Here is a 22,948-nt window from a genome sequence, read left to right on the forward strand (position 1 = left end):
ACATCAAGTGGAAACAAGCCCGAGCGCCTAAACCCATGGGCTGCATTTTCTAAGGTGCTTACAGTTTCCCAGGCTGATTAAAAAACTGCAGGGAATTGACGTTTTGTAAGAGTTTCGCCAATGTTTTCCAGTTGCCATTTTTTCAAATTTTTCTTCCATGCTGATTTCATTGGAGGAAAAAACCTACATCACACGGCTGCAAAACATGAGTGGTGTTAGGTAATAGACAGTAAAGAATAATGCCATTATTGCCACAGAATATAGCTGCAGCACGAGACATATGAGTTGTATGTCCGTCCACAAAAAGTATCACGGGCTTTGTTATATTTGCAATGTCGACAAACTCAGAAAAGTGCTCAAAAAAGCAACAAAAAGTTCGCTATCCATCCAGCCGTTGCTGGTATGTCCATAAATAGCTGCAGGAAAAGCTTCGATATCAGTGTCTCGAAACCTTTCACCGGGATAAACAATTAATGGCGGTACATAATCCCCGAACGCATTAAAGCAAACCATTACAGTGATTTGCTGTTTGTTACTAGATGTAACATGATAGACATGACGAGCCCCTTTCTCTGCTAGAACTTTACCCGTCTTCAAGCATAAAGGAAAACCACTTTCATCTCCGTTGAACATTCTTCGGGGATCTTTAAGAAGATTCTTGAAGTCCGGTACTTCATCTTGAAGGAACTTCTGTAGACCATCATACCATCCCTGAATCATTGCCATATTCACAACGGAGCGCTGATGACCTGTACAAATACAAAATTAAACATGAATACAGATGGAAAAAATGTCGATATTTTTAAAATTGATAAGCATTTTGTACTTTTGTTGTTATGATCTGTTTAATGACTGCTAAACGATGTTACTTTAAGTAATAAAAATATGTATAAATATAAATAAGTGACTCGATTCTAATTTATGTAAAAATGAGATAAAAAAATCGAACTCATTACAAGTATCTGCACTAAAATTCATAAACGTATAAATCACACGTAGATCTATAAAACGTTCATGTATATGTTACGGCAACATATTTATTATTTGAATCATTCCATTTAAAATTGCATTACAGAGAAAAAACAACAGCACACTGTAAACTTGTAGTCAGGCAAGCATAAACACACACACACATCCGCAAATCACCGGTTATAGAAACAGAATAAAGTATTAAGCATTAAATTATACGTTTATGAGATTTAGATTTTGTTTACTTCGAAGATTTATGTTTTTGAGAAATGAATACATTAATTACCTAAACACATCGCTGTTCTTTCAGCTATATCGAGATGGCGACTTTTTAAAAAACCATAATACCAATCCTTCCCAGGTTTGTTATTTTTGAACGGGTTACAACGGCCGTCAATATCTTATATTTTCTGAACTTCTTTTAAAAGTTCTTCTCTGGTCATAGGATATCCTATTGATGCCATGAGCTTAATGTAGTCACAAAGGACATTTTCTTCTGCCTGAGTAAGTAACTGTAGCTGGGCCTTGTCGAACTCTTTCTTCTGGACTGCGTCCGGACAATTTGTCAAGTAATGTTGTCTTTGGAACCCCAAACAACTCCGCAGCCTTCCTCCTAGACAATGCTCCAGATTTTACGCTAGCAATAGCCTGCTGCATTTTTAACGGCGAATACTTAAGCCTCAATGCCATTTCTTCTGTAAATAAAAGAAAAGTTGTTAAATATCAGCTTAAGACAAAAGTAGTCGGTAACTGTCGAACTTAAGATTTTATGTCGACAGTGACCGACAACTCTTTTACAAGGTTAAAAAGGACGTCGCGGACGCAAAGTAGTATATTTTCGATGAGAGGACATCAGCTACATAACGTACATGCTAAAATACTCGATAAAAAGCAAGTAATAAAGTTTTAAAAATCACAAAAAGTATGCCTCCCTCTTTACAAACGTAGTTAACAACAGTAATTTAGAAATAAATAAATCTTACCTTGTCTTTGAGTAGCGATTTGTCTGTGATAAATTTCTTTTGATCTGGTAAAAATGGCGAAAAAAAAATTCCTGGAAAGATCGAAGATGTAATTTTTGACGCCATGAAGTTTGATTGGCATATATAAATTATGATTAATTATCAAAGAGTAATAAGTGGTCGGTTATTGCCGATGGACGAAAATACACGAGTCCGCTCTGTATACTTTTAAACAAAAGCTGCTATTGGTGAAAATCCTGTACACAACATTTGTAAAGATATTGTTTTCTCGGAACACAATGTAATATTTTCAATGATGGGTGAATGTTTTCTTAAGATTTTAAACAAATCATCTGTTTGTATGAGAAAGCAATTTTTAAACTCACTTAGTTTCGATCGTTGAAGGTCGTTCAGCACGACATTGTTATGTTCATATTAAAGTTCCTTCTTTTGACCTCTTTTCCGTTTGGCTGTTCAAGTATTTCTATTTGAATATTGTATAATTACCAAAAGATATACCATTGTCTGCTTTTTATGTATTGTATGTATGAAAATTAGATTTATTTAGTTCCGCCCATTGTTTTATCGCTTAGTGCACGAGGCCTTTTTAACATTGTTCTATATGCCGCTGTTCATTGAATGGCGCGAACGTGTCACATTGAAGGTTTCATGATTACCTCGAATAATGCTTATGCCGGCGCTAGGGGGCATGGGCGGTAGCTTGCAATTACCACAAATGTCCGTCCATGAACAGGCACATTTTCAGTTTAACGTTTACGGCGTTCTTTCTATACCTATCTTTAAATATACAAGTACCTAGAAAAGCTTCTGGAACCGGATATAAATAATTAGAAATTAAACGCCTTTTCTTTGATTCAAATGCCAAGTTGTTTAACTTCAGTCTAAATACATAATAGTATTCAAAAATATTTAAGATTCAACGCTTAAGGTAAAAAATTAAGAATAAACATCCATTTACTTTTTATGATATATTTGTAAACTTATGATTTTCAAAAAGTCAATCATATCAAGCAAAACATATTTATTGCATATAATATGTGCAATCAGAAAACATTTTCTTAATTAAACATAATTTTTAGGAAATATATTTTATACAATTTATATATCTGCACCTGTAAAAATAACTTTGGAAGGATATACTATTTTTATGTTACCCTATAAATCTTCTTTAAAATGTCTGTTGACTTGTAATGATAAACATTTTTTACGAGTTTAAGTAAAATATATTTGTTTAACGAAATGCGTAATGCATTTGATGATGAAGATTACTTTCTATTTATTTGCTGTTCCTCTGTTTTCTAGCTGAAATCTTGATAGTGATATATTTTTACACGATTTTCAGATTATTTGGGTAATAGTTTATATTTTCTTCTAATGTTCTCACGGAAAACATAAGTTTGTATTTATCGCGCTGACATTTGAACACCAGCAAAGAAAATGATTTCTTCTTGCATCATTTTGTGATCTAAGTACCCAATATCAAAACAACATTTAAATCATCTAAACTTATCGCATTTATTTTGTATACTGTTGAACTAATTATCTGAATATTGTTACGTAGTGGTCGATGAACAAACAAATTTAAAGTACCAAGTGTTGTGTTTTAACGAATGATTTATTCAATAATAAAAACAGGCGGTTTTCCAGGCTCACTCTCGACTTCTCCACCAATGACCGTTCTGTCATGAATATATATAAGGTCTGAAATGTCAACTTATGAATCCACAGTATTTCAGGTATTTAACACATCGGTATTTTATGTATATAATGTGTCAATTATGATACTAAATCTAGTTTTTAATCTACAGTTATTAATTACTTGTTACTTTAACCACAGTTTATTTGATGATAGACAAAATATACTGATGGTTCTACACGCTCGTGCCTTAAATGATGTGCGAATGGGGCACTAAAGGGCTTGCTTAAAGGACTATTTGAAGTTCTACCATAGAAAGTGAAGTTTTCATTTAAGTAAAAACACTAGGTAATAATAAATCACAATACGACTCGAACATAATCAATATTGTTAAGATTTCAACACTAGTCTTTATACTACAAAAATTGACCAGCTACCAGTAGAAAGTCAGCCCACCATGCACATTCGTGAAGACTACCATAACCCTTTACTTATGACTATCATACTTCAAACATTCATCTTGATATCCCCGAATAGACTAAGGACAGTTCCAATAACAGAAGCTGGACAAGTTTATTTTAGAAATTCAACAAGTGAAGACTTAAACAAAAGCCGGCTCAACTACTATTATGCATTTCAGTATGGTGAGATGATAATTTTCATTTTAGTTAATTATATTGTAAAAGTGCCTTGTTTATCCATATGCATATATTATGGTTCATGTCTGCCTTATAATGATTTTCTGATGAAACTAAGCAAAGTAAACAGAATGCTAATAAATGCTTATATTGATGTCGCGCCTACAACACAATTACTAAGCACTAAGAAACCTGATCACTGCTTCTTCATTATACCGCGAATTATTCCTTTGCTATGATTGATTTACATAAATTATCAAAATAACAGAAGGTGGTGATTATAATATCGACCAATAATAATGTTTAGGAGTTCACTGTGTGCACACGTGAAACTCGTTCAATATTAATATGTTAAGTTCTTGTTATTAGGTGATAAATTTGATCTAACATTGCTAAATGCTTCTAATTTGTCTGACATTAAAGCTGCAATATAGTTAAAAATATTCAGTTTATTTTTTATGAATTTTAGTATTTTGTATTATTCTATTTATTTTTTAGTTAAAACTTATTTTGTTGCAACACATACAATCTATATACAGTGCTAAAATAGGACAATAGCATATAAAAAGGGTATAAAAAAGCTAAGTTCAAGCAGTTAAGTTTTGCAGCAGTCAAACAATTCTTTTTTTAATTTTAATTATTTTGTACTTATTTTGGCTATAAAATGACCATTTAATATTACATAATTATGCTCTTTTTACATTCTCTACATTATTTATGCAAAAATTTTAAAGTTTGGTAAACTAATCCTCACTTAATGGCAAAATAATGAAAAGTATTCTTTTTCTTTTCATATTACAGTTTGTAGTTTTATATTTTCGGTACATTCATAATAAAATAGACCAATCTTTTCTTCGACTGAGAGAGTCTGTGTCGACTGATTTCCTGTGCATACAGCATACGTAAAATGTTGTATAGCATCGAGTACTGCGTAATGTGTGGAAAATGTTTCAATTACTGTTTTCACTCGTGGAAAAGGTCCATAGAATAAATTTGTGATTTTCAACTTTGTTTTTACTTATATTTAATTGTATCCCTTTTCACTCTATGGACACATAAATTTAGTCTAACCTCAACAAAATATTAAACATCCTAACGATGTTTGCTTACAATCTTGTTAAGTAGCTTGTGATAAATATGTTATCTCCTTAAGTCTGTCTTGACGCACATTTAATGACAATAATTTCAGACTTCCTGTAAAAAAAATTGTCATGAATTCTGGACGGAATTAGAACATAAATGGCAAGGAATCAGAGATTTTCATGGACGGAAATACAAATTTCGTTTAATAAGGAACACGTTTCGTTGACTTTTCTGAGCAGACAACTAGAACAATTCTGGTTGGAATTTTATTACGTGCAGAATTTTATAAACATTTCATCTTGGACAGAATTATCAACTTTAAAAATTTCTTGGGATGGTATTGTTATCTCTCTGGTGGAATTCTATTCTAAACATTTTTTTTAAAACAGAATTTCTCAATTGAGTGTCCAAAGGCATATTACGACAAAAGTTATACGGTTAGTCTTAAGATACAACTGTATTTATTTTTTATTGATATTTGTGTAGAATATCAAAACATTTAGGTCCAAAGTGTTTTAGTAATATAACGATCTTTTCATACAGATTGTATAAACTGTAACTTTTAATAGGATATTTGGACACATTGAAATATCAGGTCAACGCTGTTAAAAGTTGATATATTTATAGATATTGACATTAATTACCAATGCCGTGGTTTATCAGATGTCGACAATGGTAAAGTATATTGATAATAAATGCAATATATCAAAATAATCCGCTGAATATGAAGATTAAAACACCATGAGCTGCCATGAAATCAATATTGTATATATTTAGATAAATAATATGAGCCGCGCCATGACAAAACCAACATAATGGGTTTGTGACCAGCATGGATCCAGACCAGCCTGCGCATCCGCGCAGTCTGATCAGGATCCACGCTTTTCGCTATCAGTTTCTTTATTTGCTATAGGGTTTGTAAGCAAACAGCTTGGATCCTGATCAGACTGCGCGAATGCGCAGGTTGGTCTGGATCCATGCTGGTCGCAAACTCATTATGTTGGTTTTGTCGTGGCGCAGCTCATATCTCTTATATACACGAATCACATCCTAAAACCAGTAATAATAGTAAACAAATTAGACGACGTCCACCAGGAATGCGATGAGTGTAACTATGTAAACATGCATCATGTCTTAATTGATAACATACATGTATATCAAACTCATTGTATACTTTAGAAAATTATTATGTATAACCATATGCATTATATGAGTTGAAAAAGTTTTATTTTTCATTTGAATATGATTTTAAATGCCCTTCTGACTACCTTTGTAATACACAGTCAATATTTTCTACCCTGTGCTTGTCTGTTTTCATTAACTAAGTAAACCTATTAAACAATAATGATAATCTAAAACGAGTAAAGGATGTTAAGAAATACAGACACATTTAGTTTAAAATCAAGGCTCAATTATAAAGGTCTAAACTATAAATTAAGTTCTCGAGGCATTTCTTGTTCTTTATAAGATATATAACAAGAAAATCTCTTATTTGCATATTTATTTATTAAGCATCTCATTCAGCGTTTCTCTCATTTCGTGGATATATTAAAATAAAAACAGTTCTGTCAGTTAAAATCATATATATGTTCGATCATCAAAAACTTTGTGTTCGTCTTCTTATCTTTTTCTAACCTTGCTTTTTATCCCTTATCTTTATACAGACGGCATAAACTTCCTGCCGGAAAGTTTTTAGTTGTACGTGTACATAACTCAGTTCCTGCTATTTTGAACATCTCTTTCGTAATTTACATAACACAAAAGTTCTTGCCAGCAGCCATGCGACTTTACCAGTTCGAAATTCTCACTTCTCTTGCATACTATGATTATTTTTGTCACAGTGTCAAATCTAATTTATATGTTTGTCTTGCATACGGAAATGACGTCAAGAACCTAGGGGAAAAATTCCTGCTCTTGTTGTGAAGAGGTTTAATTGTATTTTTTTTTCATTTTTGAAGTATACATGAGTTAATTTTTTAATGAAGTTGAGTAAACAGCAGTGGTTTCTCAAGCTACCCTCCACGCTCCCTCAAACCAGCGAATGCAAAATTCAACATTATAAAATTCAATATAATATAAAACAGAATTGAGGAATGTTCAATTTGACAAAGTGGTGTGCCCCATTTTGTGGTGCATCCTTTTGGTCCGAAATGAATATGATGAAGCTGATGTCTGTATAAGTTTTTACAAGTGAAAACCTCGATTACTTTACTATCACATTGTTCAATATTCTATATGTATTTGTCCTTTCATTTGTATGAACTAGGTACTGTCCATATATCTGATATTTTATTCATCTTTAGGAAGTTGTAAACATGTTAATAGCATAATTTAGAAGTACAGAAGCGTTTCTATATCTTCGATGTGATTGACGAGCTGTAAATATAACTTGTGCTATCACTTATCACATTTATAATGTATAAGTTCTATAACTGCATCTGCGGATGTTTCTAAATTCAAAATTTTAACATTTCATGTCTGCTTTTAAAAGCCAGTGCTGGGGTTGGGGTGGTGGACGATAGTTTGCATTTGACAGTACCTTTCATGAACTGGCTCAACCAAACTGAGCCTGCAACATTTTCAATTTTGCCGTTTTGGGCTTTCTATAGGGGTCATATTTTCTCTATTGTGTAATCAGACATCTTGAATATCACTTAATTGGTTAGTTGATTTCTTTGCAGTACCGTTCATGAACAGGTTTAATCAAAGCGAGCTAACAACATTTTCATTTTTGGTTCTGGGCGTTCGTTAGGGGTTCCGTTTTTTTTTATTTAATCCTGCAAAGTCCAAATGATGCTTACTGCTTGCTAGACAAACGTACCTCCACTAAAATGTATTGCCAAGTCATACTGTGGGTAAAAATGTCACATAAATTTGGCAAGCATTTTTTCAACTGACTGCTCTTGGCATGAACACATTAAGTATACATGTATATTAATTAAGAGTGGAAAGGGGTTCACATCATGCGCATATTGAAGACGATACTTGATATGATATCTCTTGAATTTATCTACACTTCTTTTACTCTACCAATTTTAGAATATACAATACAGTAACTGTTTCTTATATGAAAAAGGAATTTTTAACAAGATCCAAAACGAACGTGCTTTAAAAGCATCTGCATCAGCCAAACTGTTTTCAGTCGAAATATTGATACATGTGTTGAATAAGACAGAAATATTGATACATGTGTTGAATAAGACATCGCTAGAAGAGAGATGAAGCACTCACAGGATGATTATGTTCTATAAGATTATAAATGGTTTGCATTAGAATATCTAAAAAGCCTAGTTCATCAGATAATTGGGTCAATGTCATTGTACAAGTTTCGTAAAACAGATTATTTGCGTCCCCTGCATTTCATTCCAGAACCAACAAGTATTACAGTTCTTTCTTGTTCGTTCCAATTCGCGATTGGAATAAGCTACCAACTGACGTAAAATAACAAAACTAGTTTAAAAGAGTAATGCCAATCCGTATACATGAACGCAGAACACGAAATGCACACATCTTACATGTTATAGTAAATTGAAGTAAGCTAAAACATCACCTGTTCATGTGTTATATAGTCAAGTATTTACTTTGTCAGTGTGGCAAACCTAAAGATAATTGTCATTATCTTCTTATATATCAATTCCACAGTCACCATCGTATACGTCTTCTCACAAATATACGTCGAATCACTGATAACATCTTTTTTCCATACAATCTGTCCGATGACACTTCCCTTTCAATCCATAAATATATTTTGGATAGTTGGAGATAAACATGGTCATATTTCATTTCTGATTTATATACTATTTCGGAACCAGCTTAAACAAAGCAATTTTTAAAGTTTATTCCTGACTATCTGCTTAAAAATGAAATATTTGTTCTCTAGGCGTTGGTGGCATCTTATAATCTCTTTTCCTCTTTCTTTTGCCCTTTTGTCTGTTCGACTAGTAATGTATACTTTAATAAAATTTATTATCAAAATGACACTAAGTGATGTTTCACATAACCTCTAACATGCATCGAATAAGACGTTTTACATATTTTGAATGTTAATTATACATATACCTAAATCTAATTAAAATCAGCTCCTAAATTACGCTACCATTAAGATCTAACATTCACCCATAGACAGTCACCTCCTCGTGATCTTTCAATCAACCAATCATTGGCGAGCTTTCATTGTTTTGAAAGTGGTGCGGTTTCTAAATTTTAACCGTCGGAAAACCAATATTGAGTAGGCAATTTTCACGATTTCGAGAAAAAAAACAGGTAAACTGGGAAAACAATCTTGCCCATTAAAAATTGATTCTATTTTTTAAAATTAATTTGTTAAAAATTACTTTAAACATTTCTAACAAATATCAAAAATTTGGTTAACTTTCACGGATAACGGTATTTTGATACTTCTTTTAATGCCTATCTTTAAAAGAAAACCGGTTTGATTGCATTGCTAAAATAGCTTACTCGAGAAATCCGAATTATAAAGAAGGCGAAACATATACGGTCGTCATCAGATCTACATAGAAGAAATAATAGATTGACATATTACTTACATGTTCATTTACCAGACTTGTTTTACTTTCGTTGATTCATTTTGATAATTGACTTAAAGAAGCACCCAGTAAAGATATATGAATACTTGTTTATTTTTCTCTGTTATTTATTTGATAGTTAAGTACATGCAACAAATATGTTTGCAGTAAACTTAACATGGCTATTTATCAGATTTCATTTATGTATCAACATTCAATGTAAAGAATTATAGTTAAAAGATGCATTCTGTCTCAAAAGAGACTACATTTTTACTGCTTTCGAAGGGCAAACATAAATTTTAGAACTTAGATAATGGTGATTGAACATGAAAGATGGTTATTTCCTGAAGAAAATAGCGCTAAATGTGAAATAATTCGTCATAAAAGTTGTTAAATGTAGTAAATACGAGTGCACTTGTCGCTAAAAAGCATCGGAAGAAAAAGATGGCTCTGAACAAATGCCAAAAAGTGTAACCTTTTGGAAACTATAAAAATAAACTAAAAACAAAAAGCTTTAGAGAAATAAACATACAAGCAAATATATGGGAATAATGGGCCTTTAAATAACCAACATATTTCTAAAAAAAATCTCTTGTAGTAAAAATTCAATATGAAAAGATGCTATCTGAACGATATGACAAGCATGCCAGACATATCTTAAGATAAATGTCAACATTATTTAAATCACATGGCAGATATATCTTAATCAGATGCATGAAGTTAAAGCGTAACCATGTGGTGTTTGTTACGAAAATATTCATTCACAAATCATTGTTATATGCAAAACTCAATATGATATGATCGTTACTTTACTTTTCGTTTTTATCTCACACCTGTTTTTTGTTTCATTTTCTTGTAGATAATACAAATAGCCAGTTAGAAGCTCATTTTATGAACAATCATTTAGATTGCCAGCTATCAAAGAATTCGTTTTTGTGGTGATAGCAAAACAATCATGTTCTATTTAAAATTGCAAAAGATATTGCCGATCAAGTCATTCATACAATTTTGAATTTAAATATGTTCAAGTTTATCTTTTGATATAACAGTTTTATGCTTGATTTAAAGTGAAACAAATATGTTCACCAATTTGTTGTATTTGAAAAAAATGCAAAAACGTCATATCTACATGAAAAATGGGTATATTTCTATAAAATTGAAAGGAAACAAAGAGTGAAAATAACAGACCGGAATCGTGGATATTACTAACTTAAAATAAAACAGGTTCTTAAACATCACTTTTAGAAACAATTACGAAAAATAAATACTTGAAGACAGTGGTTTATATAACACATAGAATTTGTGGCTTGTTAAAGTAAATAGTTCTCAGGTATTTGTTTGTTACAGTATCAAACTGTTTATTATGGTTACATTTGTTTTTATATTTATAAGCTTTTCTAAAGTTGGTAAAATCCTTTGAAGACTTACGACGGGTGACGTTTCTATTAGGAATGGAATAAAAGAACACACCGTTGTATGGTAAAATGAAATGAAAATGAATAGCATATTTACATTTCCAGAAGTTTTATATCATTATTCCTGTTGACATCAAAGTCATTTAAACTAACAAACAGGAATAGTTTTATAGATATACCCGTAAAATATTTCACCTTACATGGTTCATAATATGTTTGGTTTATAATATGTTTACATATGTCTTCCCATATTTTTTTCTCCTGTTTGTACTGTGTTTTATCCGCATAAAAACAGCTTTTATTAGCTTCAGTGAAAGAAATGGGTTGAATTTTATAAGTATTGTAACCGAGCCTCATTGCTTATATTTCTTTATAATCTCTTGTATTCTTCAACTGATATTTAAACTTTCTTTGAACGTCTGTTGACCTTTGTCCAAAGAGAACACATAATAATAATAAAGTAAAACACCATTAACAACCGTATCTTTTGATTATCTTATCTTGAAAATATATCAGCGACACTGTATGGGATTTCCGTCCGAAATCTTTGTTATGGATGTTTTCAAAAGAAGAAGCTCTTCAGATTTGCAAAGAACCCTTTGCATATTCATTAGAATCTGACAAGTTACTTCCGGAATAGTTTGGTTTGTATTAGGCAAATGTAAGATAAATATTGGCCTTATTGAAATAGTTCATGTCTTCTGTTACAACTTGTCTTTAGAAAGACAAATGAGTGTAAAATGGTTATATAAAAGTAAAGCCTTATGACTTTATGTCTTTGAAATTATCAACGATTTTAGATGTAGGATTTTTGTCAGTTGTGTGCAACGTAAACTGTAATGAATTATTTTTGTTTGGCAATTTGATTTACGATCATCTATGTCATTTTTGTATTATTTGAATATACCGCATCTAGATCGAGACTTAGATTGACTGGATTGATTGATGTTTTATAAAACACAATATGGCATCAAAAAAAAAATAAATCGATATATAACGTAAATTTATTATTTGTTTGATAGCACTTTAACGTTTGATTATTTCTAATACAATCATTGTGTTATTGCAGTATGATAAAAGTTTGGAATGTATTAATGAAACGTTTTTACTATCATAGAATGATATCTTTATCAATTTGACCAAACAAAATCTTAAATTTTCTGGGAACAGTTTGACGAAGAATTATTTCGATCCATATCCGTTTTAAAGAGAATTTATCATAATTTATTTTAGCCACTGATGCGATAATTATTAAAGTCACTATAATCAGAAGTCAATATGTATTGGTAAGTAAAATTGCAACAAGAGCTTAATTACTCAAAAGGAACGTACCTTATGACACAAGACTAACGTGAAAGACTTCTAAAAGACTCTTTATAATGTATAAATATTTTGTAACAAATTTTAAGAGATAAAAATACAAAATCTTTAAGTTCATCTGCGGTATCATATCTCTATGTAATTTCTCTCTTACAAAAGGTGTGACACTGTGGTGATTTTATTTTTGACACGATAATGTTTGCAGTAACCTTCCTCACTTGAACGGCATATTATCACAGGAGTTCAGATATCTTAAAATAAAGAAAGATATTCAATTTCAGTATTGTAACACATGCACATATAACCACCAATATATCAATCGAATATGAGGACCAAGATCCACAAGACTGAACGACGTTAACAGAGATCAACACTTGACAAATCAAGACATACAGGAGTATTGCAAAGATACCCAATCCAAAAATGCACCACTAAATGGTGGACCAATAAACGATTCCAATTTACAACTAAAATCGAACACTGTAAGAGATTGGACAACCTTACAATTACTATTAAACTATTAATGGTGTAGAACATTAATGTATTTCATGACAACCCGCCCGGTTTTTGCACGAACAGTTTAATAGTTTATTGTCTCATTCCAAGCATGTCATATATACAATACATCACAATGTTCAATCATATTAAAAAACATGTTGGACCAATCTCGATAGATTTATAAGAGACATTTAAAAACATGATGATACTGGTAAAATATATTCTATAGCTAAAAACCAATTTACTTTATAACCAAGTTACATGTATATATAACAGACATTTTTGTTTATTCCTTCATGAAAAAACAATATACTTCAAAAAATAATGCCCAGAATATTTGTGACAATACTACTGCAATTTACTTGTTATGTGAGTGAGGCCAAATATGTTCGTACAAAGGTGTAAGTTTAGTGCAGCATACATGTACCCAGCATTGCTGTATATTTCTCATTATTCAGTAAAAGAGTAATAATGTTCCAAATGAATGCATATATCATGGAGTATAATGTTTTAACCCAAAAAAACACTTGATTGTGAAAGGTGTGTGACCTAAAATATTTGAATAAGTACATGATTATGCTAAATGTGTAATCCAATAAGTACATGATTAAACATGGTGTGTGAGTCCCAAGGTACAAAATTGAGCATGATGTGGCAATAAGTACATGATTGAACATGGTATGTGTCCCAATAAGTACAAGATTGTACATGATGCATAACCAAATAAGTACACGGTAGAACATGGTGCGTGAAAAGTCATTATTCTGCACTACCTTAAATGACAGTATAATGAATAATATTAACAATAATTGGTAATGTCCTGTCCTGTTTGTTGTCCTGTTGTGTTCCTTGCCGGTGGTACTGTGTTGAGGGATGCGTTCATTAAATGCCGCATTCCCTTGTTGATTTTGTTTTTCATATTTATCTTATATATCCCTGTTAAATAATTACAAAGATTGAAAATCAGGCAGTGATGAGTAATGTGTTAACAAGTAAGTAGATATATATACACAATAAATCAAATTGCAGTGACGTTTATGTAACACTTATTATCATCATAACTGATTTATGTTTCCACATGTATTCATTTAGGAATAAAAATCACCGCTTCGGAAAATATCCTTATTTATAAATAAATAAAAATCCCAAGCCTTATCGTGTTTCATGACACTTCCATGTAAATTTAAGGTATACTGTAGGTTTCATTAATTCCGGGGTATCACTCCTTTATCAGATTTGTATGATAAAATCATTTAGTTTGAGTCTTAATATAATGACAAATGACACTGGCTACATGTATTATAACTTTTAATAGAAAAAGACCGAAAATTGATAGATTTGACAAATAAATAGGCTAGTTACAATTCACATGGAATGAATCTTCAATATTACTCTTATGTGCCACACTGTGGCATATTATTTATACAAAATAAAATGAGTGTTTTCAGAATGAAAACAAACCATCTAAGGACTTAACAATGCGCCTTCCTACACTATATATTGCACTGTGGGTTTCACAAACAGGATTGTAATTTTCTACGAAACAATCTACATTTTATACTTTTTATTATATGATTATAACTTATAACTGAATTAAACAAAGTATACCACATTGCTTCTATTTACTGAATAAGTCGTTTCAATTTCAAGTTGAATAAATACTATACAAGACGACACTTTTAATGACATTAGATTTCCATCACCGTCCTTGAATAGGCTCAATCAAACGAACCCTGTGACATTTTTAATTTTCTCGTTTTGGGCGTTATTTAGAGATTTCGTTTTTCTTTTCTTTTCTTGTCCTTGATAACGTTATTTTATTGACAATCGTTTTTTTTCATTCTTAGGGTTAATAAATTTATTAATATCTTGACAGTAAATACCTTATCGCATCTAAATTTGTATTGTTTAGGTAAAAAAATCGTATTTCGAAGCATCCAGATAAAAGAATGATTAACAATTTTGAAATGGTGCTTAAATGCAGTCTGTTTGACGCCAACTTTTACATACTTTTGGTCATATCTCGGTGTGCAGTTTACATACCGGGTTTCCTGGATAACTAACCAGTAATTACTTTTATTGCAAGTGACCGACTGATAATCCCGCATTACTTCTAGATTAGCGGCGAGAGACAAATAACCATTAGATTCAAAATCAGAAATTTATTGTCATGGCAAAATTTTACCTCGTTCGAGCACCTGACATCAGCGACTCCTCGATTACAAATTCTATGTTCTCTCAATTGAGAAAAGCGGACTTTTATAAGAAGGAGATATTTCTTCTAAACAAAATGCATGTTAGATCCGCTACAAATATTTTATGTTTATATTCATAAAATTCATATTGAAGGAAAAACATATTCAGCAATAATTCTAAAAAAAAGTGTCTCAAGGCTAAGCCGACTATTGTTAAAGTAACACAACTGCAACAGTCATTTAACAAACATGGTTCGAGATCAAAGCATGTATTTGATAAAATGTTACCCATACTGACACATTGTAAGTCTCCCATTCTTACTGTTCTATATTGTTCATTTGTTTCAAACTATGGAATCTTGAATTCATGTTCATAACTATTTTACATATTCATTTCTGAAATTGGTTCTTATCTTCATTCGTATTTTGAATAAATTTGAACTCGCTTTGTTCAATCTTACTCAAAACAACAGACTCAGAGCCTGGGGATATTATACAAGGTAAGTTCAAGAAGTTCGTGGATTTTTGCTATCATTTTTTACTTGGTTCATAGAAATAATATGAATCAAATAAGTATCTTTATTTCTAAAAGTAAGTTTTAATTTTATCTTAAAACTTTACTTCCTTTACGAATTATGTGCACTTTAACAATCATATCGTACACTAATTGGACCGGGTAATTGTTGAATCAGTTTCGTAGTAACTGTTAATATAATTCACATAGTTTAACATATTGCATACAAACATTTATAATTAATTCAAGATATCCGCAGAATATCTGCATGATTGTCAGCGTCTAGGTCAGGATGTTCCATACCAAGTTTCATGTAAGCACAAATATATTCAAATACTTTCTTCCAGGCTTCAGACACTTGTTTTGTATAGTGTTCCTTCAGTACTTGCTGTAATCCGTAGTGAAGTGATGGCCAGAGTTTCTAAAATACATTTGAAAGCAAAGTATATGTTACAATGAGTAATACATGTATTATTAAAAATAAATAGTTTTTTTTATCAGTATAATGTTGATTTTGGCTAAAGTTATCATAACAATTGCAATTGCTAATGAGTATTTTGTGGTATCTACACGATTTTTTTCTGTTTAATATTCAACTATATTCCTTCCTTTACATCAAAAAGAAGAACATGTACGTCTTATTGAAAAGGCAAGTAAAAATATCATTTTTTTTTGCAATTTTGCTTCTTAGATTTACAAAATATCAACAAATATCGTTACATATTTTTATCAGTTCCTTTCCATAGCTTTATCGTCGCTTTTTTATTTAGTTACTCATGCGTATAACAGCCATAGACATGTTTGCTTCAGAACATTCACTTTAGATATATAAACTAAAGGATTAATGAAGTACAAATAATCATAGATCTCAGAGGGGTCTTTTTCCTTTAAATAGAACTAAGTAGTATATTGAGGAATAAATTTACTGAGCTAAACCATGATTAAATCCCAAGGATCCTTATGTATCCAGTAAATCAATGTTCTAGTAAAAGTTCATAAACCTATTACCACTAGGAATGAAGACATGTTTACTTACATTAGTGTTATTTGCTAGATTTTTACCAGCTACTTAATGTCTTTCGTGATATCTATTATATTATTTAGTATATCCATTTGGTTTAACATGCTGTTAGAATAAATTGAACTTATTACGTTTATTACCTTTAATGGTTTTTTCCTGTGACCATATCGAATACTACGTTTTTGCATAGGTCGATTATTTAAGTGTTAGACTTAACCGTAACTGAATTAATTTGCTCTTTAGTTAGCATCTTTTAACAAACAGTAGGTCTTGTTCAAAAGATTGTAGAAATTGTAACGATTACTTTAAAAACAAGAGGGCCATGATGGCCCTGAGTCGCTCACCAGAAACAACTGCTTTTCAGTGTTAGAATGTCAATATATTCTAATATTAAATTTGAGCATAGAATATGTTTAAACAATACTTTAATTTAAAAATGCAATGACCTGGGGTATCTAAGCTTTAGCTTAAACCAAGCTAATCAAATTAATATGAACAAACTTGATAAAAAACTACCTAAGAATGCTACAAAGTTTGGTGATCATCTTTCAATTATTTCAGTAGGAAATGATGTTCGAAGGTTTTTTCTATTTTTAGCTTTAGTGGCCCCTAAAAGGGGCTAGTCAAATAAATATAAGCAAACTTGATAAAATAGTACCCAATAATGCTACAGACAAAGTTTGGTGATCATCCATCAATTGGTTCTGAAGTAGAAGATGTTTAAAGGTTTTTCTTTTTTTAGCTTAAGCAGCCCCTAAAAGGGGGCCAATCAAATGAATATGAGCAAACATGATAAAAGATTACCCAAAAATGCTACAGACAAAGTGTGGTGATCATCCATTAATTAGTTCTGTAGGAGAAGATGTTTGAAAGTATTTCTATTTTTAATTTTAGCGGCCCCTAAAAGGGGCTAATCAAATTAATATAAGCAAACTTAATAAAAGACAACCCAATAATGCTACAGACAAAGTTTGGTGATCATCCATCAATTAGTTATGTAGCAATAAATGTTTAAATGTATATCTATTTTTAATTTTAGTGACCCCTAAAAGTATCCATCAATTAGTTCTGTAGGAGAAGATGTTTAAAGGTTTTTCTCTTTTTTTAGCTTTTGTGGCCCCTTAAAGGGGCCAATCAAATTAATATGAGCAAACTTGATAAAACACTACCCAAGCATGCTACATACTAAGTTTGGTGATTATCCATCAATTAGTTCTATAGGAGAAGATGTTAAAAGCTTTTTATATTTTTAGCCCTAGAGACCCCTAAAAGGGGCCAATCAAAATAATATGTAATATGAGCAAACTTGATAAAAGACTACCCAAGAATGCTACAGACAAAGTTTGGTGATCATCCATCAATTAGTTCTCTAGAAATAGACATTTAAAGGTATTTCTATTTTTAGCTTTTGTGGCCCCTAAAACGGGCCAATCAAATGAATATGAGCAAACTTGATAAAACACTACCAAAGCATGCTACATACTAAGTTTGGTAATTATCCATCAATTAGTTCTATAGGAGAAGATGTTACATGTGTAAAAGCTTTTTCTATTTTTAGCCCTAGAGACCCCTAAAAGGGGCCAATCAAAATAATATTAGCAAACTTGATAAAAGACTACCCAAGAATGCTGCAGACAAAGTTTGGTGATCATCCATCAATTAGTTCTCTAGAAATAGAAATTTAACGGTATTTCTATTTTTAGCTTTAGTGGCCCCTAAAAGGGGCCAATCAAATTAATATGAGCAAACTTGATAAAAGACTACCCAAGAATGCTACAAACAAAGTTTGGTGATCATCCAGCCATTAGTTCTGTAGAAGAAGATGTTTAAAGGTTTTTCTATTTTTAGCTCTGCTGACCCCTAAAAGCCAATTGGAATGACATGAGCAAATTCAAGTGTGACTGTCACAAGGATGCTACAGACCAAATTTGAAGTAAATCTGCCCAGTAGTTTCAGAGAAGAAGACGATTGTTGACGCATGACGACGGACGCCGGACGCCGGAGCATCCCCCTTTGATACTAATAGCTCACTTGAGCCTTCGGCTCTGGTGAGCTAATAAAAGGGTAGTCTTAAACACGGACATAGCTGACTTTTTATTATAAAAGGAAATTTCTAGCCGCCCAACGCTGCCAAAATTAAAAGGTACAGCATCGTTTAATCTCAGTCAATGCAATTATCAGATGTTTTATTAACAGAAAATTCTGAATTTTCAATGAACATTGGTTGTGTTATAAGTTTATCAATAATACATATTAACAAATCTTCTAAATGAGTGTGTCCATTTTCTTTTACCTTTTCTACGCCAGAAGGTTTAATGCATTTCCCTGCTTCAACGAGAAATAGTTTAAAATACCTAAATACGTCCCTATTTTAGCTTTCTACATTGACATTACTGCAACAAATATGACTTTTAATCCATGATGATAAAATCCAAGCAATCTAAAACAAAGAAGACATTTTTAAATATCGCTGAAAACGATGTGAGGCAGTGTAATATTCAGTTGTGTTTTTCTTATACACGAAAATCATAATATTTTATCATATGAAAAAACAAATACCTTGAGCATTTGAGGTTTTACCTCTCGTTGTACATGTGTTTGTCCAATTGCAATAAGGACACCATTCAGAAACTGAGAATCATCAAGGCTCTCCACTGCTGCCCCAAGGCCTTCTAACACTGTAACCGCATGTTTTTGTAACATATCGCGATCAATATTACACTCAAGTTTATTGTCTTGGTTCATCTGAACTATTTTTGGAAACAGGGACTTCATATTCGGCTCTGTCTCAAAGAATCTGAAATCATTATAAAACATACATTAAAGGCATATTATGCTTCAGAAATTTAATTTATATTAATTCTTTTGAAATGTGTTTAATAATAAGTTCCCAATACAAGGTTTTCCTTGAATACCATAACCGTTTCGTGCAATCATATATGTATTAAAGACCCATTATGCCTCATTATTGCTATTATCTTTATTTCCCAAATGCTTTTTACTTTCAATTTGGTATCTTGTCGCAGTTTCTATAGAAATACTCATTCGCATGATATATCTTTTGTTGTTGTTATTGTTTTGCTCTGTTGGCTATTGGTTTAATTTTAGTAAATAACTATTTTGTATGGAATTCAAAATACTAATTTGTTTATATTTTGCTTCATTAACGACACAATACTGTATAGTTAGCACTTCATTTTTCAGTTATTAAACATTTATAACAACAGTAACACAAGGTTAGATAAGTCATATTCAAGTCAGTACAGATGACAAATATACATCAAAAAGTCCTACATTTGAATACGAGTATATTGACAATATATTGAGAGTTCTGTCGTCTTAAATGTAATGTAAAAGAAACAAAAAAAAAATGAAAATCAAAAGCAAAATGACACCATTGTTATTTATGTTAATTTAAAAGTATAATTAAACAAAATAGGACAAACAAATAGAAACGTTTGAATTTTCCGAGAATCAATATGTTACACAACAAAACAGCCTTTAACGTAAAAACTATTCTTTATATTATCACATGAATTTCAATATTCATGTCAAATTATAAGATTTGGTGTAAACAAGTTATCATTTTTCCTTTCATAAGTGACATTCCATCAAATTTAAAATTATTGCAATTTAAATTGTTATGTAATCATATAAAATAAAGTAGAATGGAAGTCTGCAGCAATCAGCTGAAAATATTGTATATTGTACCGTATATGAGACAAAGCACTTTCCAGTTGCTAAAAGTTATTCATATGAGATGAAAATAATCTGTATCGGCAATACAGTATTCTTGTTAAAACCCTTCTCAAGTAAAACGGAACGTGGCGTTATTCTCATCCTTAAGAAACAGAATATCATTTACGTGAGAATTATGTTCCATTAGCCACATTTTCATCAGTAAACGGAATAATTACTGTTGGAAAATTGCTCAATTAACCAGAGTATTGGTTTTATGACAGAAGAGGCATAATTGATCGTTTGCTTTTCGCCTATGAGAAGAATTTCGCTTTTATAAGATATAGCAAATCAGGGAGAAAAAAAATCACACTATTTAATGGCGCAATTGTATTAAATTATAGCATAACTGTTTATAATTCATCTCTTTGATAAATGTATCTATGTTGAAACACTTTTTTGTAATAAACAAAGCATCTTTAATCAGTCAGTTATTTATAATATTTGAATTTACATATCTTTACAAATCAAATCAAATAATGATTTTTCGCAAACAACCTTTTTGTAAAAGGTTTGAAATTCTGTTTTTATTATGGTTAAAAGGATATCGGATCAATGATAAATGCACATTTCTTGACATTAGCTTTAAACATTTTTATGTGAGTATAATGACTTATAGTCGAGATTTGTAACATGAAAGCGGACTATCAAGAAGCAAATAATAAGAATGTATTTTATATTGTTTAATCCCCAATTTATGTAAGCAAATGGTTCGTCTTTTAGAAAGTACTTGCTGATGAACATCACAATTATCCATTGTGAAAACAATCAAAATAATTACATTATAATGGAATACTAAAGGCTTTTCAATAGATGAAGTTTTTTTTATACAGTAAGCATTTAAATAGAAGCCTGTCAAGTACACAATCAAACTAACTTATAATATACATGTATAGAATATTTAAGCAAATAAGGCACATTATGATAATGTCTGAATATTTGGTGAAAATGGTCTGTATCGAAAGTACAGCATATCAAGCCATATTGTGACAGTATTGACTGTGTTGAAATTTGGTTCAAATTCATAATAATACATTGTTTGAACAAACGCACAACGAAATCGAAAAATAAATTGAAAATTTACAGTTTGATTATACAATTTGGGAAAACTTAAAGTTGTTGGGTAAAATCATTTAGATCTCAGAAATCACATGTATAAGGGTTTTCTTTATATAAAACAACTTTTTATACATATATATTACAAAACATATACTATTTAGGTCTTATTGTCGATTCTCATGTAACGAATAATAGCAATATCATAAAGTGTTATCAATAATATTAAACTTGCCTTATATACAAAATGATATGTTCGATTTATCTTGTTTATTAAAATTTATTTTAGATAAATTGTAATAAAAAGAGAAAACAATATCAAAATAAAAACTGACACTTATTTATTAAACTGACATTAACCATCATGTATGATTTACCTTGTAAAAATAATAAGTCCGAGCCTTGGAAGGTCAGAATTAATAAGACCCCATGACGATTGTACCAGATAAATTTGATCTTGTGTCAAACACGTATGTAACTGTTTTCCTTTATGTCGTATAGGTAAATCACATGTGACAAACTTATTTCCCATTTTTATTGTTATTATTTGCTTAAGTACACTTATAACTCCTCATTTTCAATGAAACAATTGTATTAGTAAGCTTATTTTATTCCACTTTAGTTTGGCCACGATATATCATCAAATGAAGTCTTGATACTCTTAGATTCAGATGTTAGTAAGAACAGAATTAAAGTCCATGCGGTCACTATAGATAAAGTTTTAATTACAATTCCATATGTTATTTCTACATCAAGACGCATTCACGTAGTGTCTCTCACTATAATGGTAGTCTCGTCTTTTTATAACACCAATAAAGCGTTTCTGTACGGCGCCTTGATCATGCGTCTTATATTACATTTTCAAGAACATGACTGTAGGAAAATTAGAGAGTAAAGGAGAGTATGGCGAACATTATGTCCAGACATCATCATACTTTAAAAGTTCAAACATGTAAAACTTTTATTAAATAATTCCTTTCATGACAATTTTTTGTTTGTTTTATAAACACATTAGGGTGAGACATTAAATATCAATAAACTTGAACGATTGCCTAAACAAAGTATAACGGGAAAATGCTTTTGTATATTTAAATTCTGCACCTTGCTTTGAATGATGCTTTTGAAAAGTCAAAGAAATAAAACGGCCTTTGAAAACCCTTGCAAATGATTCAATCGTTTTAATTATTCGTCCAAAATGATACAAATTACTGACCAGACAACATTTATATAGTCACTATTTTCAAAATTTAAAACATTTACAAAATAATGTTCTGGTAGCTATTCTTTTCATGGAAATACAGATCCCTTAATTTATCTAAGAAATAGCTATTGCTACTTCATGAATGGCTTTTTATA

At 31.0% G+C, this 22,948-nt stretch overlaps 1 protein-coding gene across 4 annotated transcripts in view; it reads right to left on the bottom strand.

The window, feature by feature from the left end:
• Window positions 1-14,617: 14,617 nt before the first annotated feature.
• LOC132745191 (neuroglobin-like) overlaps window positions 14,618-22,948 on the bottom strand; it is a 123,268-nt gene continuing 114,937 nt past the window's right edge. For 3 of the 4 annotated variants that reach the window (XM_060734028.1, XM_060734029.1, XM_060734025.1), the window contains exons 2-3: window positions 19,358-19,595; window positions 14,618-16,198 (exon numbers count right to left, since the gene is read on the bottom strand). In XM_060734028.1, the coding sequence (XP_060590011.1) occupies window positions 16,022-16,198; window positions 19,358-19,595 (415 nt within the window). In that variant the 3' untranslated portion in view covers window positions 14,618-16,021. Of the gene's footprint in view, window positions 16,199-19,357; window positions 19,596-21,969; window positions 22,398-22,948 lie in introns of those variants that run through there. The other variant, XM_060734027.1, reaches the window with a different exon arrangement.

This window comes from Ruditapes philippinarum, unplaced genomic scaffold (genome assembly GCF_026571515.1).
Source record: "Ruditapes philippinarum isolate M1 unplaced genomic scaffold, ASM2657151v2 ctg2199_1_1_1_1, whole genome shotgun sequence".
Lineage (NCBI taxonomy): Eukaryota > Metazoa > Mollusca > Bivalvia > Venerida > Veneridae > Ruditapes > Ruditapes philippinarum.